This window comes from Trichoplax adhaerens, genomic scaffold (assembly GCF_000150275.1).
Source record: "Trichoplax adhaerens TRIADscaffold_39 genomic scaffold, whole genome shotgun sequence".
Taxonomy (NCBI): domain Eukaryota; kingdom Metazoa; phylum Placozoa; class Uniplacotomia; order Trichoplacea; family Trichoplacidae; genus Trichoplax; species Trichoplax adhaerens.
The window spans coordinates 51,210-77,596 of NW_002060979.1; the positions used below are offsets into that span (position 1 = coordinate 51,210).

Below are 26,387 nucleotides of genomic sequence, written 5' to 3' on the forward strand. Positions count from 1 at the left end.
GAACATTTTCCTTCCTATGCAAATAGTCAGTATGCAAAAAAACAAAGTACTGAGATTATGCAATCTTCATACAATGATGGCCAAGCTGTTGTACAGTATATGGCTGTAGTATAAATGAAATGATGTCCATCATATTACTTACAAGCTACTGTAAAAAGAAACTTTTGTAATAAAGTGAAAATAGGATGATAGAATTTTAGTTTCATCCAATGCCACCCGATGAACTAGTAGACTTTGGCGTAAACCTTTCTACAATACTTAATTACAAGATATAGAGAAAAATAAGAGTGTAATAAGTTACTATAACAGGATTGAAATTGATTGACTATACAAGCATTTCGATGTTTGAAAAATGTGTTGATCATTTTGCGTTGGTGTTAGTATACATATACCTACAGTAATCCTTTAATTGAGGCAGAACAACTAACCTACTGTAGGCTATAGTATCACCAAAATTTCTATTTAAAAGGACTAAAATACTGTGCTGATCAAATCATCTCTACATATTGGTAATTTTGCTGCAATTTCAAACGTGAAAGACAATGTATTCCACTAATAACAACGAAGCGAAGAGAGTGTTGTAATGCCACTTTAACGCATTGGATATTTTAGAATTCTATCAAAGATTTCGACTTCAGGAATAACATTTCGTCATTTGCTTGTTATTATATGTCTGACTTAAATAGCATAACAGGCAAGAAAATGGAGAGATCAATGCATATTACTATATTTATGTTAGTGGTCAATATTAACAATCTAATGCTGCCAACTTGAATACCATACCAAGTTACTCGTTATACTACTCGCAAATATCCTAACTCTAACTTATATTCAACAGCAAATTATCCCCAACATTCGTTAATGGGGTATTCGATGTATCATCTTTCAATGCAAAAAGTAAGTTACCAATGATCGTAAGTATTAACTATATTATATAGTATTAACAAATGAACTTTCTAAGAATAAATTTGAACCTCACCTGTACTTAAAAATGGCAATTTTATACATAGCTAGTCTAGCTGATATCAGTGGTAATTATAATTTAAAAATAAACTGTAGTTTACAGAGGCGTTACATAATATTCAATCTATCCGTACATGAGTATGAACGCATATGAGAACAAATAGGGAATGTAAAATAGATGCCTTTAAATGTAGTAACTGTGACCAAAATTGGCATATTAATACTGTAATACATGAAATGATTTCATAAATTGAAGTCTGCGTGAAAGTTTTACATAATTATATTTGACTGTATAGAATAAAGCCAATATTTTACTTAACAGAGACCCATAGCTATTTATCTCAATCAATTTAGGAGTAAATAAATACAAGCATAAGCTACATTTACATTATGAAATTTTCTCTTTAGGAGCTTTGGCGCAGCAGAGGGCTTTTACGCCTCTCCAAATCAACTGCAAAATTTTAACCATAATCGCAAGTAACACTAATAAAACTGCATAAACGTCTATTAAATGCAGTTCGTACCATCGCAGATTATACTCCTCAGTTCGCAAATATTCGCCACCATCACAATTTAATGCATATTCCATCCAATCAGCAGCTTCTTCCACAGGCGTTCTACCATTCGGTCTATTTTGAATTAGTTTGGAAACTTGCATAGAACTATTTATGATGTCTTGTCGGGTAGTAACATTCATAATTGCATAATACAGATCGCTTTGTGTCATTTCTTTAACATTGAGTGTTACACCTACGTGTTTAGATGATATTTTTGTTGCGTGAATTACTTGATCACCAGCAACTGGAATCCCAACCATAGGTACACCATGATATGCACCTTCAAGAAGGCTATTCATACCACAATGTGTTATAAATGCCTTGGTGTTTGGATGGCCAAGAATATCGTTTTGTGGTACCCATTTCACAATTTTAATATTGGGAGCGATGTTATCAGGAAGTTCCTCTGTATTTTTCCAAATGAAATTATATGGTAACTGACCAAAGGTATCAAATAACATAGTGATATTGGTCACATACTTTAAGGCAGTTACGACTGAGCCAAACGAGACTAGCACGGTTCCTTTAGGATTGCTCGCCATGAACTGCTGTAAATCATCAGGCAATGGTTTTGCGGGCTTAGGAAGTATAGGTCCAACTACTTTAGAGGTCGGGGTAATCGGGCGAGAATAATCAATAGCAAAGTCTGTATTTACAATAAGGAATGATGATCGCCTTTCAGTAAACAAAGGAGTCGAATTAATACCTAGATTGCTTGTGTTCATCGCATTATACATCTGGGGCAAAATAACTAAATGCGCTACAGCATTTGCAACGTAGTAGATGATGACATTGATCGTTCGCTGATATAAGGTCATTTTATTGCTAGCTGCAAATCCAAGCTGGGGAATATAAGCCAGTGGGTTCGGAATATGGAATGGTCCTGAGATAAATGGATCACCAAATCCAACCGGAGCAACGTCAACAACGACTTTGATGTCAGCAAAATCAGCTATAATCTGACAAATTGGGCTAATAATATCGCACAGAGCTCCATCTTTCAAATTGAAATGAAGCAAATTGTAAATATTTCATTATAAAGCAAACCGTAAGATCACATTAACTTAACGTATGAAATGATATTCAATTGAAAGAATTAGAAAAGATTCACTAACTGCACATGATACTATTGCTTTGGATGAGAAGACGCCTATCTATTAGCTAGCTAGTGATTGCCAACCTGAATGCATTTATCTGTTTTATGCCAGCTAATAATTCCCTACGTTGTAAGTTTAATTCTAATACCGCAAAATGATGACAAGACAGCGGTAATATTCTATTGAAAAATGAAATCTTACTGTAATTCTAGGGGTGGTACTTGCTATGCGTTTGAAGTTATTTTTAATAAAATTAGTAATGAATGTTTTATGCTTGTTTATGATTAACAATCAATATTAACTTTCATTTAGGTAGATAGCCTTATGGATTCCAATACAAATGAATATGCAACCAGCAGGCCATAGCATGTGTACACGTATTCATAAGAGAGTGTTTCAAGCTAGTTAGCCATACTCAGGTAAAAGCTGTGATGATCTAGGGCTTCTTTATCAGCGTTTTAACTTGAGATAACTTTTAAAGATATTAGTAATGAATATTTTATTCCTGTTTATGATTAACATACAGTATTCATTCTCGTTTAGGTAGATACTCTTATATATTCCAACACAGGGCTATATGCAAACAGTAGACTGTAACATCCATACATGTATTTATGCGAGAGTGCTTTAAACTAGTTAGCCATACTCAATTATAAACTGTGAAGATGTAGGGCTTCCCTATGCTTTTTATTCACGTGCTACTTGTCTACGTCGAACTACAAAAAATAACTACTATGCAATTGATACATCTTATGTGTCAACGCTTACTATGTAAGAATAATCTGTAATTGAAATTAATAACTATTTCTTCATTAAAGCCACTTTATTTTTTTACCCTTGTAATCGATTAAAGTGAGAAAAACGATCTTTTCACCTATTAGCAGCAGATAACAGTATAAAGTTTACGCAACATTTAAGGTCAGATTGACTAGTCTACGAGTATTTCAATGTTATGTTAGTATGTCGTACGTATACTTAAGGAGCTATCCTCTCTATCTAATGACGTTGATCTAATGCTATTAAATGTTAAATTTACCGTCGCTGAATATTGATAAGCATAACAAGTCCTATAAGGTAGAAATAATGCTGATATTCCCTATCAAACTGTTAGCCACAAGGACAGCATTAAAGGCTCTTGCTATAAACGCCTTTCAATTTATGAGATCTATAGAATACAGTAAACATTTCTGCTCGCCTGTATTATCTAATTAAAGGGCGATCATGGTGAAAGAAAATGTAACGATTTAAATGAAGTTTAGATCAATTTCTCTTGCAAGAATTTACTGATACCTTTCTGTAGATTCATGTATACGAGAATAGAAACGTTCCACTACTGTATGTGATTAAAACGATACAAAACTGCTGATGTTGCCCCATCGGTAATCAACTCATTTAAATTAGGGGTTATTATTTTAAGTTTAAATTGACTTATACAATCACTTGTCAATTCGATTACGAGCTTCCTCTTGTGGAAAGTGTTTACGCTACAGGTATAACTGATTTAAAAACGATTGTATGCTGACGATTGAATAAGAGATTTACCGAATTTTTGATCTCGTATTTCTTCCAGTAGTTTCCTTTCATGACTAAAAGCGGCCAAATCAAGGTTGCCGTACTTATGGCAGGGCAAGAGCAAGTTATCATTATTCTTTAAAGCCTCAGCAATACAATCAGCCAAATCATGTTGTGTCACAGGAGTTTTATAATATTTCACCGTAAACTTCTTTTGAGCAAGAAATTTCACTGCTGATGCTGCCACCATAACAACAGTATGACCTCGTTGATGTAATTCATCTCCAATGGCTGCCACAACATGGGCATGGCTATGATAATATTGGGCAATTAACAATATTTTCGAAGAACGGACTTGACGTGGGATAGCAGTTAAACTAATCACAATCAAGGCGACAAGCATCCATGATAATTTCCCTACCATCTCTAATTGAATACGCTTTTCCTATACAGTATAGGATGCCGCTGTAGACAATTGGATCTATGTAGAATTATAGACAAATGAACATAAAATTCAATGTCTGCTTTTATTAATAGTGCGCTATAGCGGCTAGCGTAGAGCCCCTAAAGACTTTATAAAGGCTTATTGTTATATTGGATGGGCTGATTTTGTCTACTGTACATTTTGAAGAAGAGAGTCTAATAGACTGGATAGGGATGATACTTGAACATTGCAGTTTCTCGTAAAAATAGTAGGTAGACTGGACTTATTTTGTTGTTTACACTGCAAATGACGTTTCTCTTCAAATGCTGACCAATATTTGTATTCTTTAATAGTATGATAGGATCATCTTTTGCATGTTCTTACAGTTTATACCCGTCTAGGCTACTTCTACTGCATATCTGATAAAGTTGAATAGTTTTCTACTTATTTTGAGGCTACTTTAACACATTCTTCAGGCTTTCAATTTATATTTATAGCATCATAGAGCGTTGTCCAATCCAGTATAGGACACACTAGAGTGCGCAAGTACTACTGAAAAAAAATCCAATTAGCTCTAATTAATTATGCGTCTTTGATCTATAGAGAATCCATCGAAAAAACATAAGCTCCACTGTAATGCTATACTCTCATGTAATTAATTACTGGAAGAATTGAGCGTAGTGAATGATATCAGCCATCAAAATTTCTCGATCAGATAATTTACGGATAGCAAATCATAGCTAGACATACATCTATATATGTTATATAGAACATATATATAATACAGTAGTTATTAATAAGGCTCATAGGATAGTTAAGATGTCTTGACCTAATATGGCAATCTAAATCGCTGAGTTGCTTATTGCCAACAGAAAAACGATCAAAGGATTGTTAACGTAAAGATTGATTTAAAGGATCAAGTACAAAAGATCAAAAAAATAGAAACAAACTATTATTAAGAATGGCAACCAAAAAAAGCGTATAGAGGTTACTTGGAATCTTGGCTTTAGCTTTGATAGCTCTTCTTCGCCATTGCCAATCAGCCAAGATACTCCAGGTAGCTCAATATTATCATAGTCATGCTCATGTGGTAGCAACGATTGGTGATGAATTACATCGACGAGTCCATAATGTGATGATAGTAGTATCTTCAGCGGCTCAATTTCGGCCTCCTAAAAAATATATAATTCAATATTATCAAACTCCAGTAACGCAGCAACACTTAGCAAATTGTACGGCCATTTCCTTAGAGAATAATGATGTTTATTTGCAACCATGCCATATCTACGCTGGTATGGACCTTCCTGCTTTTAGCAAAGAAAGAAACTTACTAGAAAATATAAAAAGTCAAAATTTCGGTAATGATATGTCATTCAATTATAATATGAGGTAGTGAATCATCTAATAGATAGTCTGTTCAACAATTCCACCATTCTTGCTGCTCACCACCCTTCCCCCAAATAGAATTACTGACTTTGCATCCTATTCAGTATCCAATAGATTCGTTTTATCATCAGGCAGTTGATATCTGATTCGATTAGAACATCTTATTGCAAATAGGGTTAACACCTTATTGATACTCAGTAACTTTAATGTAAAGCGCTTATTTTTATTTTAAAGAGCTTGAGAACGCCTTTTTTTACTCAAGCGATTGCCAGTTTAATGTATTTTTGATACCAAAAAATTGGCTCTTGTTTAAACAATAGTAAACCCCTCAATTAATATGGTAAATGACTTCATTGTATTCAAGGGATAATTCATTACAGTCCAGCTCTGATTTTTTCATTCCTAGTTCTTATTCCAAAATATCGTAAACTAAACCGATGATATGTAGTTTCCATGTTTATAGATGCTAAAGTTATCTTAATAAGACAGCATTGAATGAAGATTATGGTCATATTAAAAGCTTTACGGACGAGTAGTTAGAATAGCAACAGTAGGATATATAAGTACAAAGTTCGCTCATGCAATTATACAATAATAAGATTCTCACGTTAGCAGCTACTCCTACTTAGTAATAAAATTATAATTTGCGTCAAATGTTTTATCGTTATTTACAAGTGATTTGATACTTTTACGAGTAAATTTTGATGGGCAAGATAGTATAATAGACTAAATTTAAAATTAAAAAATTAAATTTAAATCTATTAAAATGTTTGTTTAGCAGTCAAGTAACAAGACATTCATCATTAATATTTTATTAGCAGACGGAGTTCTATACGACATCAGCAGCCCAGCCCTATTTGCCAAATTATTACTGAAGCAGCAAACATTAAGGTCTTGGTTCCTGTTGCTGCATTTGGATTTACCGATCTACTCGTAACTGGATTCTACCATATACCTAATCCGTTGGCTTATGTTCCACAACTTGGACTCACATTTACCAACAAAATGACATTACATCAGCGTATTATTAATAACGTCATTGTTTCATATCTTACATCGACATTAGTCCATTCATTTTTCTACCTTACATGTTTGCAGAAGTAAAGAAAACTAGTTTAGGCATTGATAGCATTCCCGATTTAGTGTATAGTCGAGCCTTATTTCTTTTAGTCAATACAGACTTTGCTATGGATTATCCTCGTTCAATTACACCGACTACCAAAGTAGTCGGCCCTATACTCCCTAAACCTGCTCAATCATTACCTTCTGATTTACAACAATTTGCATCGAAGAATCCTAACGGCACAGAGATTGTCTCTTTTGGTACGGTAGTAACCGCATTAAAGTATGTCAGTAATGTTGCAATGCTTTTTAATACTTTTGGCCGGTTACCGTATAATGTTATTTGGAAATATACGGAGGATATTCCGCAAAGTATTGCTTCAAATATTAAAATTATTCAGTGGTTGCCACAGAATGATCTCCTTAGTCACTTAAATACCAAAGTACTTGTTACGCATTGTGGTTTAAATAGCATTCTCGAAGGAGCTTATCATGGTGTACCTATGATCGGTATTCCAGATGTCGGTGATCAAGCCAGTCATGGGCCTAAAATAGCAGCTAAAAATGTTGGAATAGTATTAAATGTAAAAGGAATGACGCAAGATGATCTGTATTATGCAATTATCAACGTTACAACACGACAAGATATTTTAGAAAAGAACTCTTAGAATTTCGAAATTAATTCAAAATAGACCGAATAGTAGAACGCCTGCTGAAGAAGCTAGCGATTGGATGGAATATGCGCTAAATTGCAATGGCGGTGAATATTTACGTACGGAAGAGTATAATATACCATGGCATCAATTCTATTTAGTAGATGTATTTGCTTTAGTTTTAGTTTTCCTTGTCATTGCTGTTCAATTAATATGTTTAATATGGTAGAAAATAACAAAGTTATGTAGTGGTAATGGGGCTAAAGTTAAAATGTCTTAATCCTTGACTGGAAATTTCTTGCTAGAGATTTATTGTGCACTGCCTATCAAGATTACCATTTTGACTTTGCGCCATTGCAAATTGGTCTACTTTACTATTTTCTATTGTATTTTCTACTTGATGATAATTTAGTGTACTTTTATGCCATAATGGCAATAAAATTAATGGCTGAAAGCGACTTGCAGAGTTTAACGCTGCATGCACTCTATCAGTATATTTTAATTTCAAGTACGGTAATGAAAGCCTAATAATTTCACTTTTATACGCAACTGAAACCATTGCCAATATTAGATTGATATTACTATACTATATCCGATAAGTAGATCTTCGATATGAATACTGTTGGAAGTAAATTGAAAATTGTTGAAGTAAATTGAAAATGAACCCTATTAAACTAGAATCCAAATTTGTTGCAGATACTCTACCGCCTTTGATGAGATTCTCTGACCGCTTTCATAGTACCTTATGATATTAATCCACCAAAACCAAATAACTTGGAAAGGTTGAACCCAAATCTCAATTGTAATGTTAAGCTTAACTAAACTCTTAACTTTGTCTTGTGCTACAGCGATGCCATTCATTACTGCTAGTTGCAACGGCATTGCTGTAACATTTGCATAGCTAAGCATCGGTTACAGAATCAGGATTATTGAAAGAGCAACTTTTTAGAGTTATTTAAACTTATGTCGTACTCATACAACATGAATTTCTGATCTACCTAATAGCGTCTACTAAGAAATATGTTGATAGGAATTATTCGCTTTAGATTGGCATTAGGTCATAAATGCAAGTGTTCAGTATTGCATTGCAAGGAGCCGTAATTTTACTGCAAGATTCTCAAATTACGATATTATGTCCTATTAGGAATAAAATAGTGTTGTCAACAATCTCATTGTGCTAGAGTCTTATTGTAAACGCCCGAAAATTATAACTTGTCAATTGCAATGTTGTCTTCGTTGACTTACGTAAACCTTCTACGAATATTTTACGCTTTCATAACTATTAGTTGAATCAAGTTCCTGTTATGTTTGTTATCAAACATTTTTTATGCCTACTGCTGGGCCGTAGTCACTAGTTAAGTCTATCAGATTTAGAATAAGTGCAGCTACAGGCGACCTATAACGCGCTATAAAACGCACTATATGGGTACAAACCATACTTATCCAGTTTCCGCCCCATAAAATTATGGATAACTATGCTGCAGAGTGCAACACAATTCAAAGATTACGGTAGTAGTAACATTCTTTCACGATTTAAAGCAATTTACAATTAGAGAGACATTGTGCTATAGGCCTTTTAATGACCTTAATTCGCATCGAAATTAAAAAGTATAATCTAAAAAGAGTACATATGAGTACAGTTTTGATTTATTATGTTCTGAAAAGACCTTGTTTAAATTGATAATTTTTAAAGTCGATCTTCTTTCCCGTAGGTCAATTTATATCCAGAGTCTATGTGGAAAATGTGATCGAAATTAGTAGTAAATGCTAATGTTATGTTGCAATTAATGGGATTTAAAGAAGCTCATTAACGTCTTGATCATCAAGTAAATAACGTGGAACAGACTGACGACGGAAACGTCGATACAGAATCACTCCAATTACAAGTAGTATCAAGATAGCCATAGCATCTATTAATCCTCCAATGATTATGCCTGTCATAGATAATAAATATGAGAAGTCAATTGCTTTGATAGAAAATGCTTAAGATCTTAATTCAAACTTTTCTGTTACAGTAGATAATTAACATCGATTTAAGGATTTCTTAAATTTACTTTGCAATTTACTTTTAGCTAGCTACTAAATTGCCCTATCTTTATGGATAAAATTGTATATGATGAAACCAGATTCCAATCGCATTAAAACAGCTTTAATATAGCTACTGCAATGTTAAATTTGGGTATGTATAGAACATTAGAGGATACAGCGCAAGGATCATTTCGTTATTTCCATGCTAATATGAATAATGTAATTAAATTATACCATGCGGAGAGTGGGTTAGAGAAAAATTACTGCATAGTTACCTTTATCAATATATGAATGGTACCTGTTAGTAAATACTTGCTACTTGGCGTTACAAACCAGGTTTCTGTTCCATGACTACAGCTAGGTATGGTAAAATGAACCTTAAGTCATAAAATTTTGATGGTATAAATTTAGATTTTGCAATACTTGCAGTTTGGTTTTCCATCGCTGTTGTTACATGAAAAATAATCCACTTTAGAGCCAACTCTAAGGTCACATAGAACTGTTTGAAGTAATATTTAATCCTATAAGTTTACAGGCCTTGAAAATAGCTGCATTAAGTTTTTTAACTGTATATACTAAAAAGATTCTTTATTCTATATTTTTACCTCATAAATACGTCGTAAATATTGTAAACGCTAATGTGAACCTACTACAATAACAAACTTACATGTCTGGCATTTATTTCCTGTATAATTTTTATCGCAAGAACAGTAGAAGCGACCTTTACGCTGATAGCACTTTCCATGCAGGCAGATATTACTTTGGTGACAATTTCCTAATTTTTTGTGGCACAAATTATAGCAATTTCAAATCAGTAATAATTTTAAGAGCAAAGATATCTTACTGAGAGTGAATCCAATGAGATTCAGAACGGAAATCTATAATTTAGTTAATTCTGTATTACTTCAGTTATGCTGACAGATACATAGAGAATGATTCATAGACTTAAGAAGATCATTTACATCGAAATGTGAGGTGGTAAGTGATATTATAGAATATGCTAGGGTGCAAAAAATTGAACTAGTATTTCTGTAAACTATAAATCTGACTATAATGGATGATTTCATTTTGTTCTGGTGTCGCGAAGCTACAGTTAATGGGGAATTATTAGGAATGCGAACTTATTCTGAAACTGTTTTATGTATGCTTTACTAAATGTTATCAATAGCTAAAAGTAATTTTAAGTAGAAATTCAGCTAAATTTTAAGGGATTTAATACTTATACGGCTGAAAGGTCGATTGTAGCAGTTACTAAAGTATCTAGCCTATCACTATATTTTAAATTTCACTGCATACTTGAGAACTCTAATAAGTAATGACCCATTAACTTATAACGTCATACCTAACGTAATATCTTTAATTGATCTTGCTTCACTGATAGAGTTTATCCCCTTGCACCAATAACTCCCATTATTATCAGCGGACGAAAAGGACTTAAAAATCAGAGTTAATTTGTTTTGGTACAGTTTAGGATTGGATGTAACAAGAGTAGCATGATAGCTACTTGTAATCATTTCTTTACCAATCCACCAAGATAAAGCTGGTAATGGCCAACCATATGCTGTACATTCTAAGGCAATTACTTGCTTGGATTGATCCATAGAGAAATTAGGATGAATTTGAATGTGGCTAACTGTAATTTCTAAATCATATATAAATTCGCTATAAATATAAGGCATTTATTTGAATGATATTACAAGAACATCTTATTAAATCTTACAGCTGATAATAGTATTTATACTGACTTGCACGTAGACAATCATGAATTGCTGGAACATTTATATTAACTATGAACGGTATGAACTGGTTTTACCATCTTTATTTTAAATAATTTGAGTATTGTTAATTTGTTGCTTTTATACCATTAATACAGCGTGTCCCATTAAAGTAGCCATTTAAACAAAGGCAAGTAAAGGATAAGAAAGGTTTGATAATGTCGATACATTTAGAGTTGATGTCCTGAGAGCAAGGTGAACTTGCACATGGCAAGGCTACAATTTATAATTTAAAGAATTAGATTAATTCTAGTCATTAAACTTTATTCCTTATACTATTTTGAATTATAGGCAACAAAAAGGATTTTGCGATATTATGAAAGTGACTTTACCTAATTGTCCACATCGATTGTAGTATGGGGTGGACGCAGTTATTCTAAAACATAAATTAGGAGGAAAGGACGATATCAAATCGCGATACATTGAATAACTGTATTTTAGATCTCTACTAGCAAAATACCCGCCTAGACTTGAGCTTGCAGCATAATTTAAAGTGCTTGTTGATGGATCAGCAGTGTTTTGTACTGTATTTTTATTGCAGATTATATTGAGAATAATTAGCACTCTTAAAACCAACGATCCTTGGTATCGTAATTAAAACGGAATCAAATTAAGATTTAAACCATATTTAGTATTTAAGAATACTTCCCCAATTGCATAACTATAAACACATCAAGCGTAAATCCCACATGTATTAAAACCCGCATACTGTCTAGTTATAATTCTCAGCTTTTCTATAATCTTGCATGACAATAATTTTGAACGTAGCCTCCGATACGTATAAAAGTGATTTCTGTGCTTTAGCATAATGTATATAGACACTGTGTCCGTATTCTAACCTGATATTTCGCAAAAACTGCCAGAATACCCTTCTTGGCAAATACAATGGTAACTAGATTGATTTATTGCTTGACATTGTCCATGGAATGAGCATTTCTCTTCAAAAGCCAAACATGGATCATCTAGAAAGAAGTATCACTTTGATGATTGACGAATTATTGTTTGATAGGTAATAATATTTACATTTAGATTCATATGATGAGAGAGTTTATCAGACATAAGCAACATCTATAAATCTAGAATATCGTCAGTATAACCTGTACAATGGATGCCAACATCTTCTCTATGATTACAATACTGATCTTGATTATTGTCGATACGACAATCCAGTATGTGATTTTCATTTCCACTGCAATTTATTTTCTCTATCCAAATTCTACCACGACCCGATCCCCAAGTGGAACAGCATTTGTATTCTACGAAACCGATATAGCCAAGTTGACGACAGAGGACGTGGCCAACATCAATAGTAAAGTAATCGTCGCAAATTGTCCCCCAACTTCCATTAATATAAATTTCAACTAGTCCTCGATCGTCATTATTAGCATAAGAAATTAATCTTGCTTGACCATTTTCAGTTGGTCCTAATTATATAATTATACCTTAAAATAAGTATAAAGGCATTTTTTAACTCTAGAACAATTTCATAGTTAGCTACGTAAGGTATGTGATAATTATATTTATCGAGTAAAGCGAATTAAAAATGATTTTATACCGTTTTGGCAGTTAATTCCCGAGTATCCACCTTGGCACTGGCAATTAAAGCCGTTTACAAAATTGATACAGGTAGAATTGAATGTGCAATTAGCAAATGCACAATAGTCGTCTGGTATAGAGCAGTATAAACCGGAAATTGATCTCAAGTAAATGATAATATTTTATATTTCCTTAAAAGTAATTTTATATAAAAAGGATCCAATAAAATTCTTACACTGTTGACAATGCTTCCCTGTATAACCCTCCTGACAGAAGCAGTGATAAGAATTTACCCCTTGATGATGGCTACAACGACCATACAGACATGGCGATGAGAAGCAAGGATTACTTAATTCTATAGAAATGCCAATTAGAACCATAATTATTGATTTGATAAACGGTAGCACAATTTGTCCTGAAATGGTTAAATTATAGAGTATTCACGTACGTACCTTTACACTGAAGGCATGCTAAATCTTGACAATTAGGCAATACATTAGGAAAATGCATACATTGATTTAATGATAACTCAGATCCGGAACAAGAAATTAAATCAGGATATCGTTTACCACCATAAAAGCCACTTGAATCTTGACAGGCTTCATAAGAATCAATTTTCGCATAACCTAGCTGGTGGCATATTACACGTGCTATCTCTCGATTAAATTGACTATAGCATAATGGCAGCCATACTCCTTGATTAACTATTTCTAGCCTTTTCTTTCTATCAGTACTATAGTCTACTAATCGGATTGCGCCATCTGTTTGATTAGCTATTGGAGAAAAGATTATTTAGAGTATTAAAAGACTGTCTTCAGTAGTGATTATAATTATCTAACAGGTTAATTCATAATTGCCAGTCGATCATCTGTCGATACTACGGTGCTCCCTTTATATTTGCAAGATATGTTTAGGCACGCCTATTACAACTAACTTTGATCGCATCTGATACCACTATAACCTTGATTACATCGGCAGAGATAGAAGGTATGGTTATTTAATACACATTGACCATGTACGCACATTCCCCTTACAAAACATGGATTATCTGTTAATAAAGATACTCGTAAGTCACTTTTGGTCTGAGAGATGATTAATTAATTTTTCAATTTGTACAATCTATTAAGATTATTGATATACATGGTGATATTCCTGCATAGTACCTGTGCATCTAAGTATAACATCCATAGAATGCTCACAATGTCTTCTAGTCCACTGTTTCTGAAAACAGTCCCTAATTGATCGTTCAACGCCTTTACAAACCAGTTTACTAAGCCATATTCGGCCATGACCAATTTGATTAGATAAACCAGATTCCCGAGCAAATAGAGCACCTTGGAATCCCAACTGACGACAAATGACATTTGCTTCGTTAATATCGAAATCAACGATACAAATTGTTCCCCAAAGTCCTTCATGATATACTTGAATAAGACCTTCAGCATTCTGATTGTATCCATAAACCATTCGAAGATCTTGGTCTCTAGCTAATCCTAGCAATGAGTGATTACATAATTAAAGAAATTTAAAGGAACTAAGGCAATGATAGAAAAATATAGGTATCAATCGCAATTCGTATAATGTAGTGATTACAACTAATTATCGCAGTAATGTGCCTTGACTATGTAATTGTAATATGGAGCAAGATTTGCATGACTTAGAATAGTCTGTTCCGGATAATAATGCAATTATAGATGACGGTTGATATGATGAAATGGTCGGGTGACAAAATCAGTTCATTGTACATAGATAGCAGACTCTTCTGCACTCATGAAATTTCGTACAAAAAAAATTTCGGATTTGCAGCATTAATATAAGATTTACAGGCAACTTGTAAAAATATAAAGCTAGCGATCCAGAGCTCAAAATACAAAGCGTTCATAATAATTGCATATATGCATATATCGCAGTATCAGTGAAGAAACTGGATTAGCAATATCCACTATAATTATAATTTTGAGAGGCGAATCTTTGTATTCCTGTATAAACAATACCAGAAAATCTGCTAAAACTTCACCTGAAAACACCTATACTCTATTAAATTTTTCATCTATTAAGCTAAAGTCCATGATCGATTATAATTATAATTTTTGTAGAGGTCTGTAACTAATTTCTGTTAGGGCATAAGAGAAAAAATAGAATGAATTGTCCTACACTCTTCGTCAGATACATCATTTGATAAAGATAGAAGGATAAAAGATTATCATTTCAAATGACTACTATCACAGTCTGTATTGATTTGCGCTTATTAGCCCTTATTATGGAGTGAAAACCTTGCTATTTTACCTTGTTCACAGTAGGGGCCATAATAGCCTTGCGGACACTGACAAGAATACTCACCATCTATTTCGTCATGGCATGTTGCATTCGCTGAACAAGGAGAGCTAATACAGCTATGAACTTAGAATCAATTATATCCTGGTACTTTAGTTTGGTTTTATGTGATTCTGATTGATGTAAATTTATATATATATACAGAAGTTATCAAAATTAATAGAGTTAATACAGTTTAGAATTTTTACCGATGTCACAAGCCTTGCCAGTGTAACCTGGGTAGCAATTGCAATATGCGGAGTGATTGGAATGCAAAATGCAATGACCGTGAATGCATGATGGTATTAGCTTACAAACATCATCTAAAGCAGTAAAAGCAACATAAATATCGTGTTCGACTTGCTAATATTTCAGATAAATTTTTTATTTAATACGAATTGTTAAAGGTCATTTTATGCATTATCAGATCGGTACGCACTTGTACATCGAACTCCACTACTTTCATGACTGGAACAATCATGATTACCCCAACCTTCATGGCTACATTCCATGATATTTTTTTCATGCCCTTCACATTCCAAATGATCAAGCCAAAATAAAGTCTGATTTGATGTGTAACCATAAGCTTCGGTATCATTAAACTTTGAGCAGCAAAAGTAATCAATCACTGCTCTGTAGCCGAGCTGACGACAAATAACATTTGCATCCCTTTGATCAAAGTAGTCATCACATATTCCAGCCCATAACCCACGATAATAAACTTCGATTTTGCCTTCATCGTGATCGTGGCCACCAACTAATCGCAAATCACCATCCATCAAGACCTCTGAAACAAGGGATTTAAATTATGTAATTTTATGCGGATACAATATTTCATTATATTAGGATACCTAACAGAAATGATACATCATTTTCTAGTTCTTATCAACATAATCATAAAATTATAGTTATTTCTAAACTATAACCGATAGAGTCATGTTTAGTATGTTAATTGAACAATAACGAAAGAAATACCTATAGAACAATTTCTACCAGTATATCCATCATTGCATAAGCAGATATATCGATCTTCAGTTTGACCAATACATGTACCATGAGAACATGGCGATGAATTACAAGGATCTATTTCAAATTAGAGTAAAGCATAATTAAAATACTGCACTGGTATTAGAATTTAAGACGATTATAGCAAGAATTATTAGATTTATGCCTCTTATAATTAACAGTATTAACTTACTTGGAAATTGGCAGTCTTGGCCAAGGTAAGATTGAGAACAGCTACATTTGTAGGATAGCATAGTTGGGTTCTGTTCATCGTCGATAGCTTGACAAAGGCCCTGATGTCGACATGGATTGCTTATACATGGATTTTGACATGGTACTACATAAGCCATAATTAATATTTAGATACGCCAACTACTTCCAAGGTTAGATTCTTATGATATTATTATTTCAATAACATAAATAGTGTTAATTTTTACTAAATTAATAGAATCTTAACCTTGATAACATCTGATTTTGTTGGTGTCATTTTCTAGTCCCTTTTGGCAATAGCAAATAAAGGCCCTTTCTCTACTTTCATTAGTAATATCAATGCACTGGCCAGTTATACACGGATTGCTGGAGCAGGCTAATGGTCGATCAATTTGATGACTAACTACGGGAATTCAGATAACCAAATTAATCAATTCCATAAGATACTGCCTGCTGTACTGTATATGTCAATGTTGATTAAGCATGTCGAAAAATTTTCGTTATTACGTAAATAATTGATTATTCTCAAGTTACCTATCTCACAAAATTCTCCTTGATAGCCCTGATAGCACAAACAAAAAGTATTACTTTTATTAGATTCATGGATACATATGCCTGCATGACATGGCTTATCATGATGGCATGTTCGTGAAGACTGGTTGCCTAGAATAAATATGCAATGGATCTTTGAAGCTTTCCAAATTAAATTAAAAAATAACTTACAACTGATCTAATTGGTTGTTTGTACAGTATGAGATAATTCTATCTTAATTTATAATAGCTGTATGCTGTAGAGTTTTACCTGTATAGGAATCGTCGAATATACTCTGAAATGCTTCGGTATCTATACGGACCTTAAGCGATATGAAAAGCGGTACTTGTTTAGTTTTAAATATCAAGTATGCTAGACCTTGTTCTCCAGCTTTAAGCAAGAAGCGAAATACAAATGTTAAAAACGCCACTGATTAATATTGCACCAGTAGCATAAACGAAGAGTAACGGTCTTGATTTAATATATAATAAAAATTCTGTATAAATTGTGATTGTCTAACTCCACTTGATCTTCCTGAACTTTTTCTTAATGCAACCTGTGCATATGCTACGATGATATAATTAAATTCAAACTGTCAAGCATTGTAGCTATATTAACTTTATTGTAGTATGAAGTTTTTGTGCATAAAGCTAATCATCGCATGTGCAGCGAATTTTAATGTAATATACATCATTTCAAAGCAATTAGTAGTAACCAATAATAGCCAATTTTACTAATCTCTAGATGCAAGAAAGTTTATTTATCAATTTATATTTAAAAGCATCAATAATATGAAGTAGAATCCTATAGCCATGAGGTGAAATGTTAGGCCAGATAATTCCTATACTGTAGCCTCCGATCTTATGAGAAATAGTGTATTTATATCCTCAAAACTTGCGCATTGAAGATAAAAAAAATTTTATATCATTCCATTTATTTATTTTCTACGCTCATATATATTCAATGAATTTAAGAGTATATGCAAAACTAATCAAGGTAATCAAGCACGCTTGATTTAGTATGTTAATACTTTAGCATTTCAAATGTAATCGATAGATTTGCCATCAGCTATAATTCGCTTTTCATATTTCTTACCATCATCACTGCCACTATTGAAATCAGAGCCACCCTTGCTTTGTTCGCCTTCATCAAAGAGTACTTTACTTACTTTTAACAGAAATAGCAGATCTTTTCGATCGAAACCCTATTTCTAGCAATTGGAGTATTATTGAAAAAATTGTATTGATTTTTAAATTTATTTATAGCTTATTTACTGCAACTATTACTGCTAAATTACAGTCGTAGCAAGATAATTACATTACCTGTAACCTTAATCTGCTACGAACAGATTCGGATTTCTATCTAAGGTTGCTTTACTTATCGGTAAATTAGGATGGCGATTATTATACAGTAATTTCTATAGTTATTATTGTTCAATTTTTATCATCCCTTGATGAAATTGTAGCAAATACAGACTGTATGTTCTCTTACAGTGCCTTATTCCTTGTTAACACCAACACACGAAATACTGGTATCGATAGTTAAGTCTAATAATATGATTGGACGCTGGCAAAAGCCTACGTTAATTTTCTCTGTAAGCTTTATAGTTATTAGTAAATCGCCTTGATGACGTCAGACTACCTACAGAGATCTAACTTATGATTATACAATCTTTATACAACATTTGTTGCATATCAATCCATTATGAAGTAACATATGTATTCAGTGGGCTCAAGATAGCTGCTAACGATATTGACGTCGGCTAAAATAAAGCAAAAGATATACTTTAACGGATCGATGATTACCATTGTATTTGATCATTCCGGTAGCGACATACATTGAACACATCCGAGCAACAAAGATAAAACGCTTTGGATGACATAAATTACAATTTAATTAGTTATTGTTGAGATCTTTATTTACATAAAAATTTAATATACGACGCATCTAGTATTCCAGCAGCAAGAAAGCGTTTAATAAATGTCAAAAAGACGTAGGATAATGGTTTCATCAAACTTATAATCATGTTTTAATGATACGTTAGAATACAGTACAATTCACTTATCGCAATCTATGCAAGTAATTTTATGGTCAGTTATCGCATTCACAGTATTAGTACTCATTGAAATATAAGCAATTAATCATAATAAATTATTCAAAGTCGAGTAATTAATTAGGTGAAAGTCATTATAAAATTATATCTGAATTTTTAACGGTTTTGATCGTAAGAACAAGAGGATGGTATCAATTGTAGCACATTCTAGCTATATTGATACCAAATGAGATGAGTATTGTCGACTGCGCTCTAGGCATAATCTTCTAGGAGATGCAACAGATCACATAATGGAGTTATAGTTAATCAAAACAACGAATTATAATATACCGCACAATGACACAAGTACAAATAATACCCTATATCAGTATAAGTTTTTATATGACAAAATGGTTTATAATAATGTAAGAATACAGTTTCAAGTATGACCATAATAGTATATTGTCACAATCCTAATACTCGTCCTCACCCATAATAACAAAAATATTGCATCGTAGCTAATGATTTGGCGTTTGCCATATTTTTTGAAACTTATCGGTGGCATAAGTACGATGTTGTCTCAATAAATGTAAGAGTTTATGTACAGAATCATTTATAGTTACATTAATTATTAAACTAATCGAAATATTTGTATGTATACAGTTTAGCCAGAGCAAGTTACATCAAGTAGTGTTCATTTCTATTCCTAATGTCACCCTAATGCTTATTTTTTAACATTTCGTTTTCAGTCCGAAGTCTCTCAACTTCAGCTAGTAGTTCTTCATTAACTGAAGCCTCTTTAATGGACCGTTTCATTTCGTCCTAAAAAATAGTAGTTAAACTTTTAAGAGAGAGATACTTTTGTAAAGTGGATCGATAAACTTACTAGTTGTAATTGAAACTGTCGCAGCATTTCAAAATGCATATTTGCGATATCCCTATGTACGGCTTCTCTAATGTGTGCAAATATCGTTTAGAAATATAGATATATAATTAGCTAAATATAACCATTAATTTGAATAAATCTAAATTACTGAAGACAATATCGTTTCCAACCTCATTTCTTCTATTGAATCATCAATCATATTTTTGATAAATTCAGTTTGGAAGGGTTGAATTGTTTCCGTATCATTCGGTTTTTGAAAGGCACTAGCCTTATCTGGTTGTTTTGGGGGCTCTATAGCAGTAACGATTGGAAACTCTACATTTTCTATCTTTTCATCTCCTTCAGTCCAGGCTTGCTTCCTGAAGAGTGCTTTAGGTGAATCATCTCCATCCGGAATTGGCTTCACGTCAGAAGTAGTATTATCGGTAATAGACTGCATGGTCTTGATACTATTAGAGGATACACTTCTGGTAAGCGAGCCAGCTGCAATAGTTTGCTTATTTTTGGAGGATTCAGGGCTAATGACGTCCTCTTCTGGTAGTGAGCGGGAATTGCTTCTCACTTTAGCATGGCCAATACGAGGGTGAGGTGAGTTATTTAAATTTGAATTTAATGCTTCTGTATTATCAGCTAGCACAAGGTAGAATAACAAAAATGTCAATTTAAAATGGGTAGCAATAGCAACGGTACAATTTATTTGAACGGACGAAGTTCGATAGTGAAGAAAACAGCTGATAACTACCATTGCGTTGAATTTCCTCATATCTCTTTTTAATTTCTTCCAGCGATCTTTCCTATAATCATGATATAATTTAAACTATAGTTAAGATAGCAATGCGAATGTAATGCTTGACGCCAAATCAAACAGTAAGAAGCGAAGTGTGAGTTTCCTATTATCTAAATATACCTGCTTAATGGTTGATTCTCCAGTATTAGCCGCGCGGTATTCCTCAAATGTATCTCTATCGGTCGATTGAGTTGTTACGATTGTATTGGAATTAACGGGTGAAAAGATACCTGGACCTACCAATTAGATACACTATTAATTTGCGTATTATATTTAACTTTTGTAACGAATTTATTAAATTCGTATTAGAACTACATGTTTGCCAACTAGGTCATGAATAGTATCACCAACCGAACTGTTGCAATCGGTTGAATTGCGAGTTATTCGAAACGTTAACGTCCGTTGATGTATCTAAAGGAAGATAGTTAGCGCAATGTTATGCATGTAGCAGAAACTAAAGCGTACAAAACACAAAAATATGTGAAACCTCCAAAAACTTCTCTAACTGGTGAAAACAAATCACTTCTACCAGTAGTGGGTGCTGTGTTCACCTCACCAGATACTTTTCTGGACTGATTTGACATAGATAAACTTGCTACAGCTGGTGTGCTACTCTGAACAGGATGCTGTAGCGAGGGAGCTTTATTAATATTTACTTGTTTAGCAGGACGACCACTATTAAGTTCCTATCGAATATTGAGCAATGAAATCTTACAGTATGCATTAATGATATAAAACAGGCGCTGATACGTCTACTGCACACCTTTACGAATTGATTTTGAAAATACAACTTATTAACTCGAGATGAATGTGCGTTCGCACTCCTTAATGGGACAGATCCCGTTCTAAGATCAAACAAGATGATCTTACCTAAATGGCAACAATGATATAAACTAAGTTCAAAGAATATTGGTTTAGTGAAGGTATTATGTATTCATTCTAACCACGACTTGTTCCAACTGCTAATGTAGCTCCGTCAGTATTAAAATCGATAGTGGAAAGCGGTCCATCAGCTTCAATTACTTTGACCACTCTGATAAGTAATTACAAGCAACAAATGTAAAGCGAAATAGAACGTGTGATATAAATAAGGATTCTTAAAAGGATATTATATAAGCAGAAAAGGAAATAACGCAGGAACAAAACAATCTAATAATATATTTTAATAGTCTTGCTGGCCTTTCCTACTATAATTGACACAATAATCTTCCAAAAAACTCGTAATAGTAAGACTTACTTTTTCGATTTAACATCACTTAAGACAATACGTTTATCTAAGCCAACAGTCGCTAATAACATATCATTCACAGTTGAAAATGAGAGATCAGTTGCCGGAGCAAAATGCGCATCAGTTGATGACCACCATAATTTCATACTGTTTATATCCCACAAATTAATCTCTCCGCTATCGCTAGCCACACCAAGTAATGAAGTTCTGAAGTGTGAATACTGTAGAGCGCGAATGGCCTAGATAAAATGTTTATAAGTACAGTGTTTAACCATGACGTAATAACATTTAGCATTTAACATTTATAAAACAAATGTATTAAGCAGACAAAATTGCAGCAAAAGCTATTTGTAGCAGAACTGTTATAACTGTACCAATGAATCTTAGATGTTTTGAAAGCGATAATATTTTGTCAGTGTGAATTTATCATAAACACTAAAACAGTCCTGATCTAGACTACGATTCATTATGATAAATGATATCAAGTGGTTGGCGCTTGCAATAACGATGTAAAACAACTACTGAGAAATAGTTACAGTAAAAGCTACTTCCGGATAGATCGATATTAGAGAATTCATGCTCGTGTAAACGGCGCAAATGTTACAGTGAATAAAATTGTTGACTTGCTCAAGATGGGCTTCAAGATTAATTACCTGGCAATTTTCAGCAATTAACGGCGAACTCGATTGTGATGTAGTGACATTATCAATTCTTACATGACCATTAATGGCACCAGAGGCAATGTACTGGTCACGATTGGAGAAAGAAACACACGTAATCGGATCCGTATGACTCTGTTAAAGAGATTTCGTTAGCGTTGACATCCTATCGCTTTCCCATTTGAGATTTTTTGAACTATTTTTCAAGTATTTCTAAGAAAATAATCAACTAATTGCATCAATTATTGCAGATCATCTACCTTGAAAACTTTTTGTATGCTACGAGACTTTAGATCAAATATAGATACTTCGGCTGATTGCGATCCCACGACAACATAGCGAGAGTTTGAATTGAATGCTGCACAGTTAACTTGGCCCTATTCGATTGCAAGCAACACCATCTGATCAGAACAAGCTACAAAGTTATAAACAAACATCCAAGTGCGTATTTTGTTTTAAATTAATATGTCGTTTCGTAAACGGAATAACATCACGATTATATGAATTATCAGGCAATTCATTTCTAAATTACTTGTACGCGTAACGTAGGCCAGTAGGTTAAAACAAACGTGAACATTGAATACTGACTACTTCTGTATTATTTGCCATCATTTACCTCAGCCTCTAATTCAATCAGTTTAACAGGAGAGCCTCTCATGGATGAGATGATAATACGATTTGATTCACTTGCCGTGCTGCACATGACATGATCTACAATGTACGCATGTTAATAGTTAGAAATTCATTTTTAGATATGGAATCGTTATTTGTACATGTCTACGGGCATAGACGAAATCCATGTTAGCTAGTATTAATTTTGCTATTTGGCAATTTTCAGCTGTACTCATGACCTCAAATATATTTGAAAAGGTAGTTCTTTTGCAATACGATCTAATGTAGTAAGTACAGTACTGTATATCCACAAGGTAGTTTATTCGATGTTGGTGGTCTACGCGTCTGTCGATTGTACGCTTGACTACAAGATGAATTATGAAGATATAATTCTGGCTAGATCATCTACTATTAGTTTAGACATTTTATCACATCAAGTTAACATTGTATATATTTCCATGAAGTTTATCGAAAGTGATCCAGTCCTTCTACTATTTCAAAGCAAGCTGATAAGAATCCATTTTACATTCGACTAAAAAAGTAGTCCAAAACAAGTGGGTGAAAGGATGAGCTCAAATAGAAAGAAATAGACTCCTGCAAGTCTATCACAGGTTAGTAACAACTTACTATTATGACCCCATGCTAGTCCTGTTATAGTATCATTGGAGTGGGGGTTATATGAATGCAATAACTGCATATCGATCCCGCTCCATATCTTGATATCTTCTCCACAACTGGCCAACTTTGAATTATCCGCCATTTGTCAAGACCGCCAATGTTATTATACTGAACCCATAGTGAGTCCTACAGCGTATACTATCCTATACTGTACGATGTACACCCAGTAAGGGTATAGTACTCAGTCATGGCTCTTTTCTAGTACAATACACCAGCGTCATTTCTGATTTTAGTGTACTGTCTAAAATCAGGACACCTGGTAAAAGTACGGTACAGTACCGTACAGTGTACAGTACAGTCCGTACAGTACATACTGTAGTTAGGACTGTAAGAACGTGTCAGGATACTGTACATTGTACAAGAAAGGGATGGACATTGGACGACTGGACATTGCAAGAGCCGGACAATACGTCATGACGCGTCTCTACGTCAAAAGGTGATGTAATTCTACTTCGCATCACTTGGCAGCTTGCCACTTGTTTCGTCGATTTGTGCAACATGTTTTTCTCACCTGATTCTCCAATTTATCAATATATCTTGAAATCTGGCTTACGCAATCATCCAATTTTGGAGCGGTTAAATGATGTATCGATGAAGCATCCGTGTGCTATGGCTGCTACACCTGACGAAGTTGGTTTCTTCCAGCTCTTATTGCAGTTAATCAATGCTAAAAAAGTGATCGAAATTGGTAAGTATTGCTAGACTGGCAAGCAACTTCGTCAACTATCTCTATAACATACTCGTACATGTGGAATGGAATCTAAATCATAGCATGATTCAAGTATATTGTACGTTACATTCGGTTGGATAGAGAACTTTGTGTACTGCACGACCTCATTCAAGCTTCTATTCTAACAGTGAATATAATACGGGCTAATACACAGTAAAGTATGCTGTTTTGCTTTGACAGTAAGCATATACTGTACTGTACAGTAGGATACATTCATTTTCTAGCCAAATTGAATGACTCACCATAGTACTATTGGATCACCTCTATAAAATAGATAGCAGTAGTTTAGGATAGGAAAAATAAAATCATCTATCGGATTCTTTAACAAGGACTGCCATGAGATACTGTGCGATCAACTTCATCTGATCAGAAATTAATATAGCAATAGCCCAGAAAGGATAGGAGTACAGTGTTGTGGGTATATATTAAAGTGGATAATCATTTCATAGAATGGTTGACCATAAACTCTTATTATTGACAGTGAAATAGTCAATCTCTAAAGTGTACAATAATTTTGAATTTTATCTAGGAGTTTTTACTGGCTATACTACACTTGGTATGGCGATGGCACTACCTGATGATGGCAAAGTCGTTGCATTAGATATTAACAATGAATTTACAGATATTGCTTTACCATTTTGGAAAGAGGCTAACGTGGAACACAAAATTGACCTTAAATTACAACCTGCTCTTGATAGTCTTAATCAACTCATTGCCAACGGCGAAAGTGGGACATTTGACTTTATCTTTATCGATGCGGATAAGACCAACTACAGTAATTATTATGAAAAATCCTTGCAACTACTAAAGCAAAATGGCATTATAGCTGTTGATAATACATTATGGAGCGGCCGCGTAGCAGATCCATCCATTAATGATGCATCAACACAAGCTATTCGTCAAGTGAATGAAACCATACTACATGATGATCGAGTCCAACTTAGCATGCTAACTTTGGCTGATGGAGTTACTTTAGTGCGCAAGAAATAGGCACTGCAATTCTATTCTCGAATTCGATTAATTGAATAATGATAGTCATGTTGTTGTCTATATGTATTGTCGTGAATAGCGTTATTAGAATATATGTGACATATAAACGTATGCTATCAATGTTGAGTATTGTAGTCACAGGTTAACTAATATAATTAGACATGCGCGTCTATTTTTACATGAGTTTAAATTAATAAATACGTACTGCTACCAACATATTTAAATATAGCACTATAGCATAACATGATATTATGTAGATTAATAGGTAGTTAGAGGTAACATTTATAAAGACGTTTATTCTTTAGTCTATCTGTTCCATTCCATAAACATACTCCGATCGCTGCTAACCTATTCATGCATTACTGCATATACAGATTTGGTATAGATCATATTGAAAAACATATTGTTTCTTGCAAGCCGTGCACTGCACTGATACAGTACATTATAACGATGAAGTGGTACAACAGTTAACAATTACGACACATGCAGCATATTAACTAACGATTTTAGACTTCTAAATGCAGCAAATAGTAAATATACTGCACAGAGGCCTTTATTTGTCATGCTGTCTACTAATTTCGAAATGTATTATGTATCACTAATGCGCTGGCAGTGACGCGAGCGAGTGTTTGCTAGTTCCTTTATGTAAACCTACCATGAGTGTTATTATCATGTAGTAGTACTCTTAGTCAACTACTGTGTTGTGGATCGCATTGTAAACTTGTAGTAAAA

The 26,387-nt window shown here is 33.7% G+C and overlaps 6 protein-coding genes across 6 annotated transcripts; 2 read left to right on the top strand and 4 right to left on the bottom strand.

Moving 5' to 3' along the window:
- Nucleotides 1-1,351: 1,351 nt before the first annotated feature.
- TRIADDRAFT_33822 (uncharacterized protein) lies at nucleotides 1,352-2,389 on the bottom strand (the record flags this gene model as incomplete). The annotated part of the gene is made up of 1 exon (XM_002118184.1): nucleotides 1,352-2,389. A coding segment is annotated over one exon (1,038 nt), but the record flags the coding sequence as incomplete, so codon positions are not given.
- Nucleotides 2,390-7,027: 4,638 nt separating this feature from the next.
- TRIADDRAFT_62243 (uncharacterized protein) lies at nucleotides 7,028-7,669 on the top strand (the record flags this gene model as incomplete). Its single annotated transcript, XM_002118166.1, has 1 exon — nucleotides 7,028-7,669. The coding sequence occupies one exon, from the start codon at nucleotides 7,028-7,030 to the stop codon at nucleotides 7,667-7,669; it is 642 nt and encodes a 213-aa protein (XP_002118202.1).
- Nucleotides 7,670-9,448: 1,779 nt separating this feature from the next.
- Nucleotides 9,449-11,361, bottom strand: TRIADDRAFT_62244 (uncharacterized protein; the record flags this gene model as incomplete). The annotated part of the gene is made up of 5 exons (XM_002118185.1): nucleotides 9,449-9,588; nucleotides 9,981-10,039; nucleotides 10,106-10,181; nucleotides 10,350-10,457; nucleotides 11,025-11,361. The coding sequence occupies 5 exons, from the start codon at nucleotides 11,359-11,361 to the stop codon at nucleotides 9,449-9,451; spliced, it is 720 nt and encodes a 239-aa protein (XP_002118221.1).
- Nucleotides 11,362-12,525: 1,164 nt separating this feature from the next.
- TRIADDRAFT_33784 (uncharacterized protein) lies at nucleotides 12,526-16,085 on the bottom strand (the record flags this gene model as incomplete). Its single annotated transcript, XM_002118186.1, has 5 exons — nucleotides 12,526-12,856; nucleotides 13,071-13,155; nucleotides 14,157-14,468; nucleotides 15,316-15,393; nucleotides 15,746-16,085. 5 exons carry the CDS (start codon nucleotides 16,083-16,085, stop codon nucleotides 12,526-12,528), a joined length of 1,146 nt encoding a protein of 381 aa, XP_002118222.1.
- A 3,717-nt stretch (nucleotides 16,086-19,802) lies between these two features.
- TRIADDRAFT_62246 (uncharacterized protein) lies at nucleotides 19,803-24,017 on the bottom strand (the record flags this gene model as incomplete). Its single annotated transcript, XM_002118187.1, has 14 exons — nucleotides 19,803-19,907; nucleotides 19,972-20,038; nucleotides 20,142-20,601; nucleotides 20,714-20,765; nucleotides 20,879-20,994; nucleotides 21,110-21,169; nucleotides 21,246-21,444; nucleotides 21,522-21,628; nucleotides 21,703-21,791; nucleotides 21,996-22,225; nucleotides 22,640-22,780; nucleotides 22,906-23,022; nucleotides 23,262-23,356; nucleotides 23,885-24,017. The coding sequence occupies 14 exons, from the start codon at nucleotides 24,015-24,017 to the stop codon at nucleotides 19,803-19,805; spliced, it is 1,971 nt and encodes a 656-aa protein (XP_002118223.1).
- A 416-nt stretch (nucleotides 24,018-24,433) lies between these two features.
- On the top strand, nucleotides 24,434-25,862 carry TRIADDRAFT_38523 (expressed hypothetical protein; the record flags this gene model as incomplete). The annotated part of the gene is made up of 2 exons (XM_002118167.1): nucleotides 24,434-24,623; nucleotides 25,195-25,862. The coding sequence occupies 2 exons, from the start codon at nucleotides 24,434-24,436 to the stop codon at nucleotides 25,653-25,655; spliced, it is 651 nt and encodes a 216-aa protein (XP_002118203.1). The 3' UTR covers nucleotides 25,656-25,862.
- Between the last annotated feature and the right edge of the window lie 525 nt (nucleotides 25,863-26,387).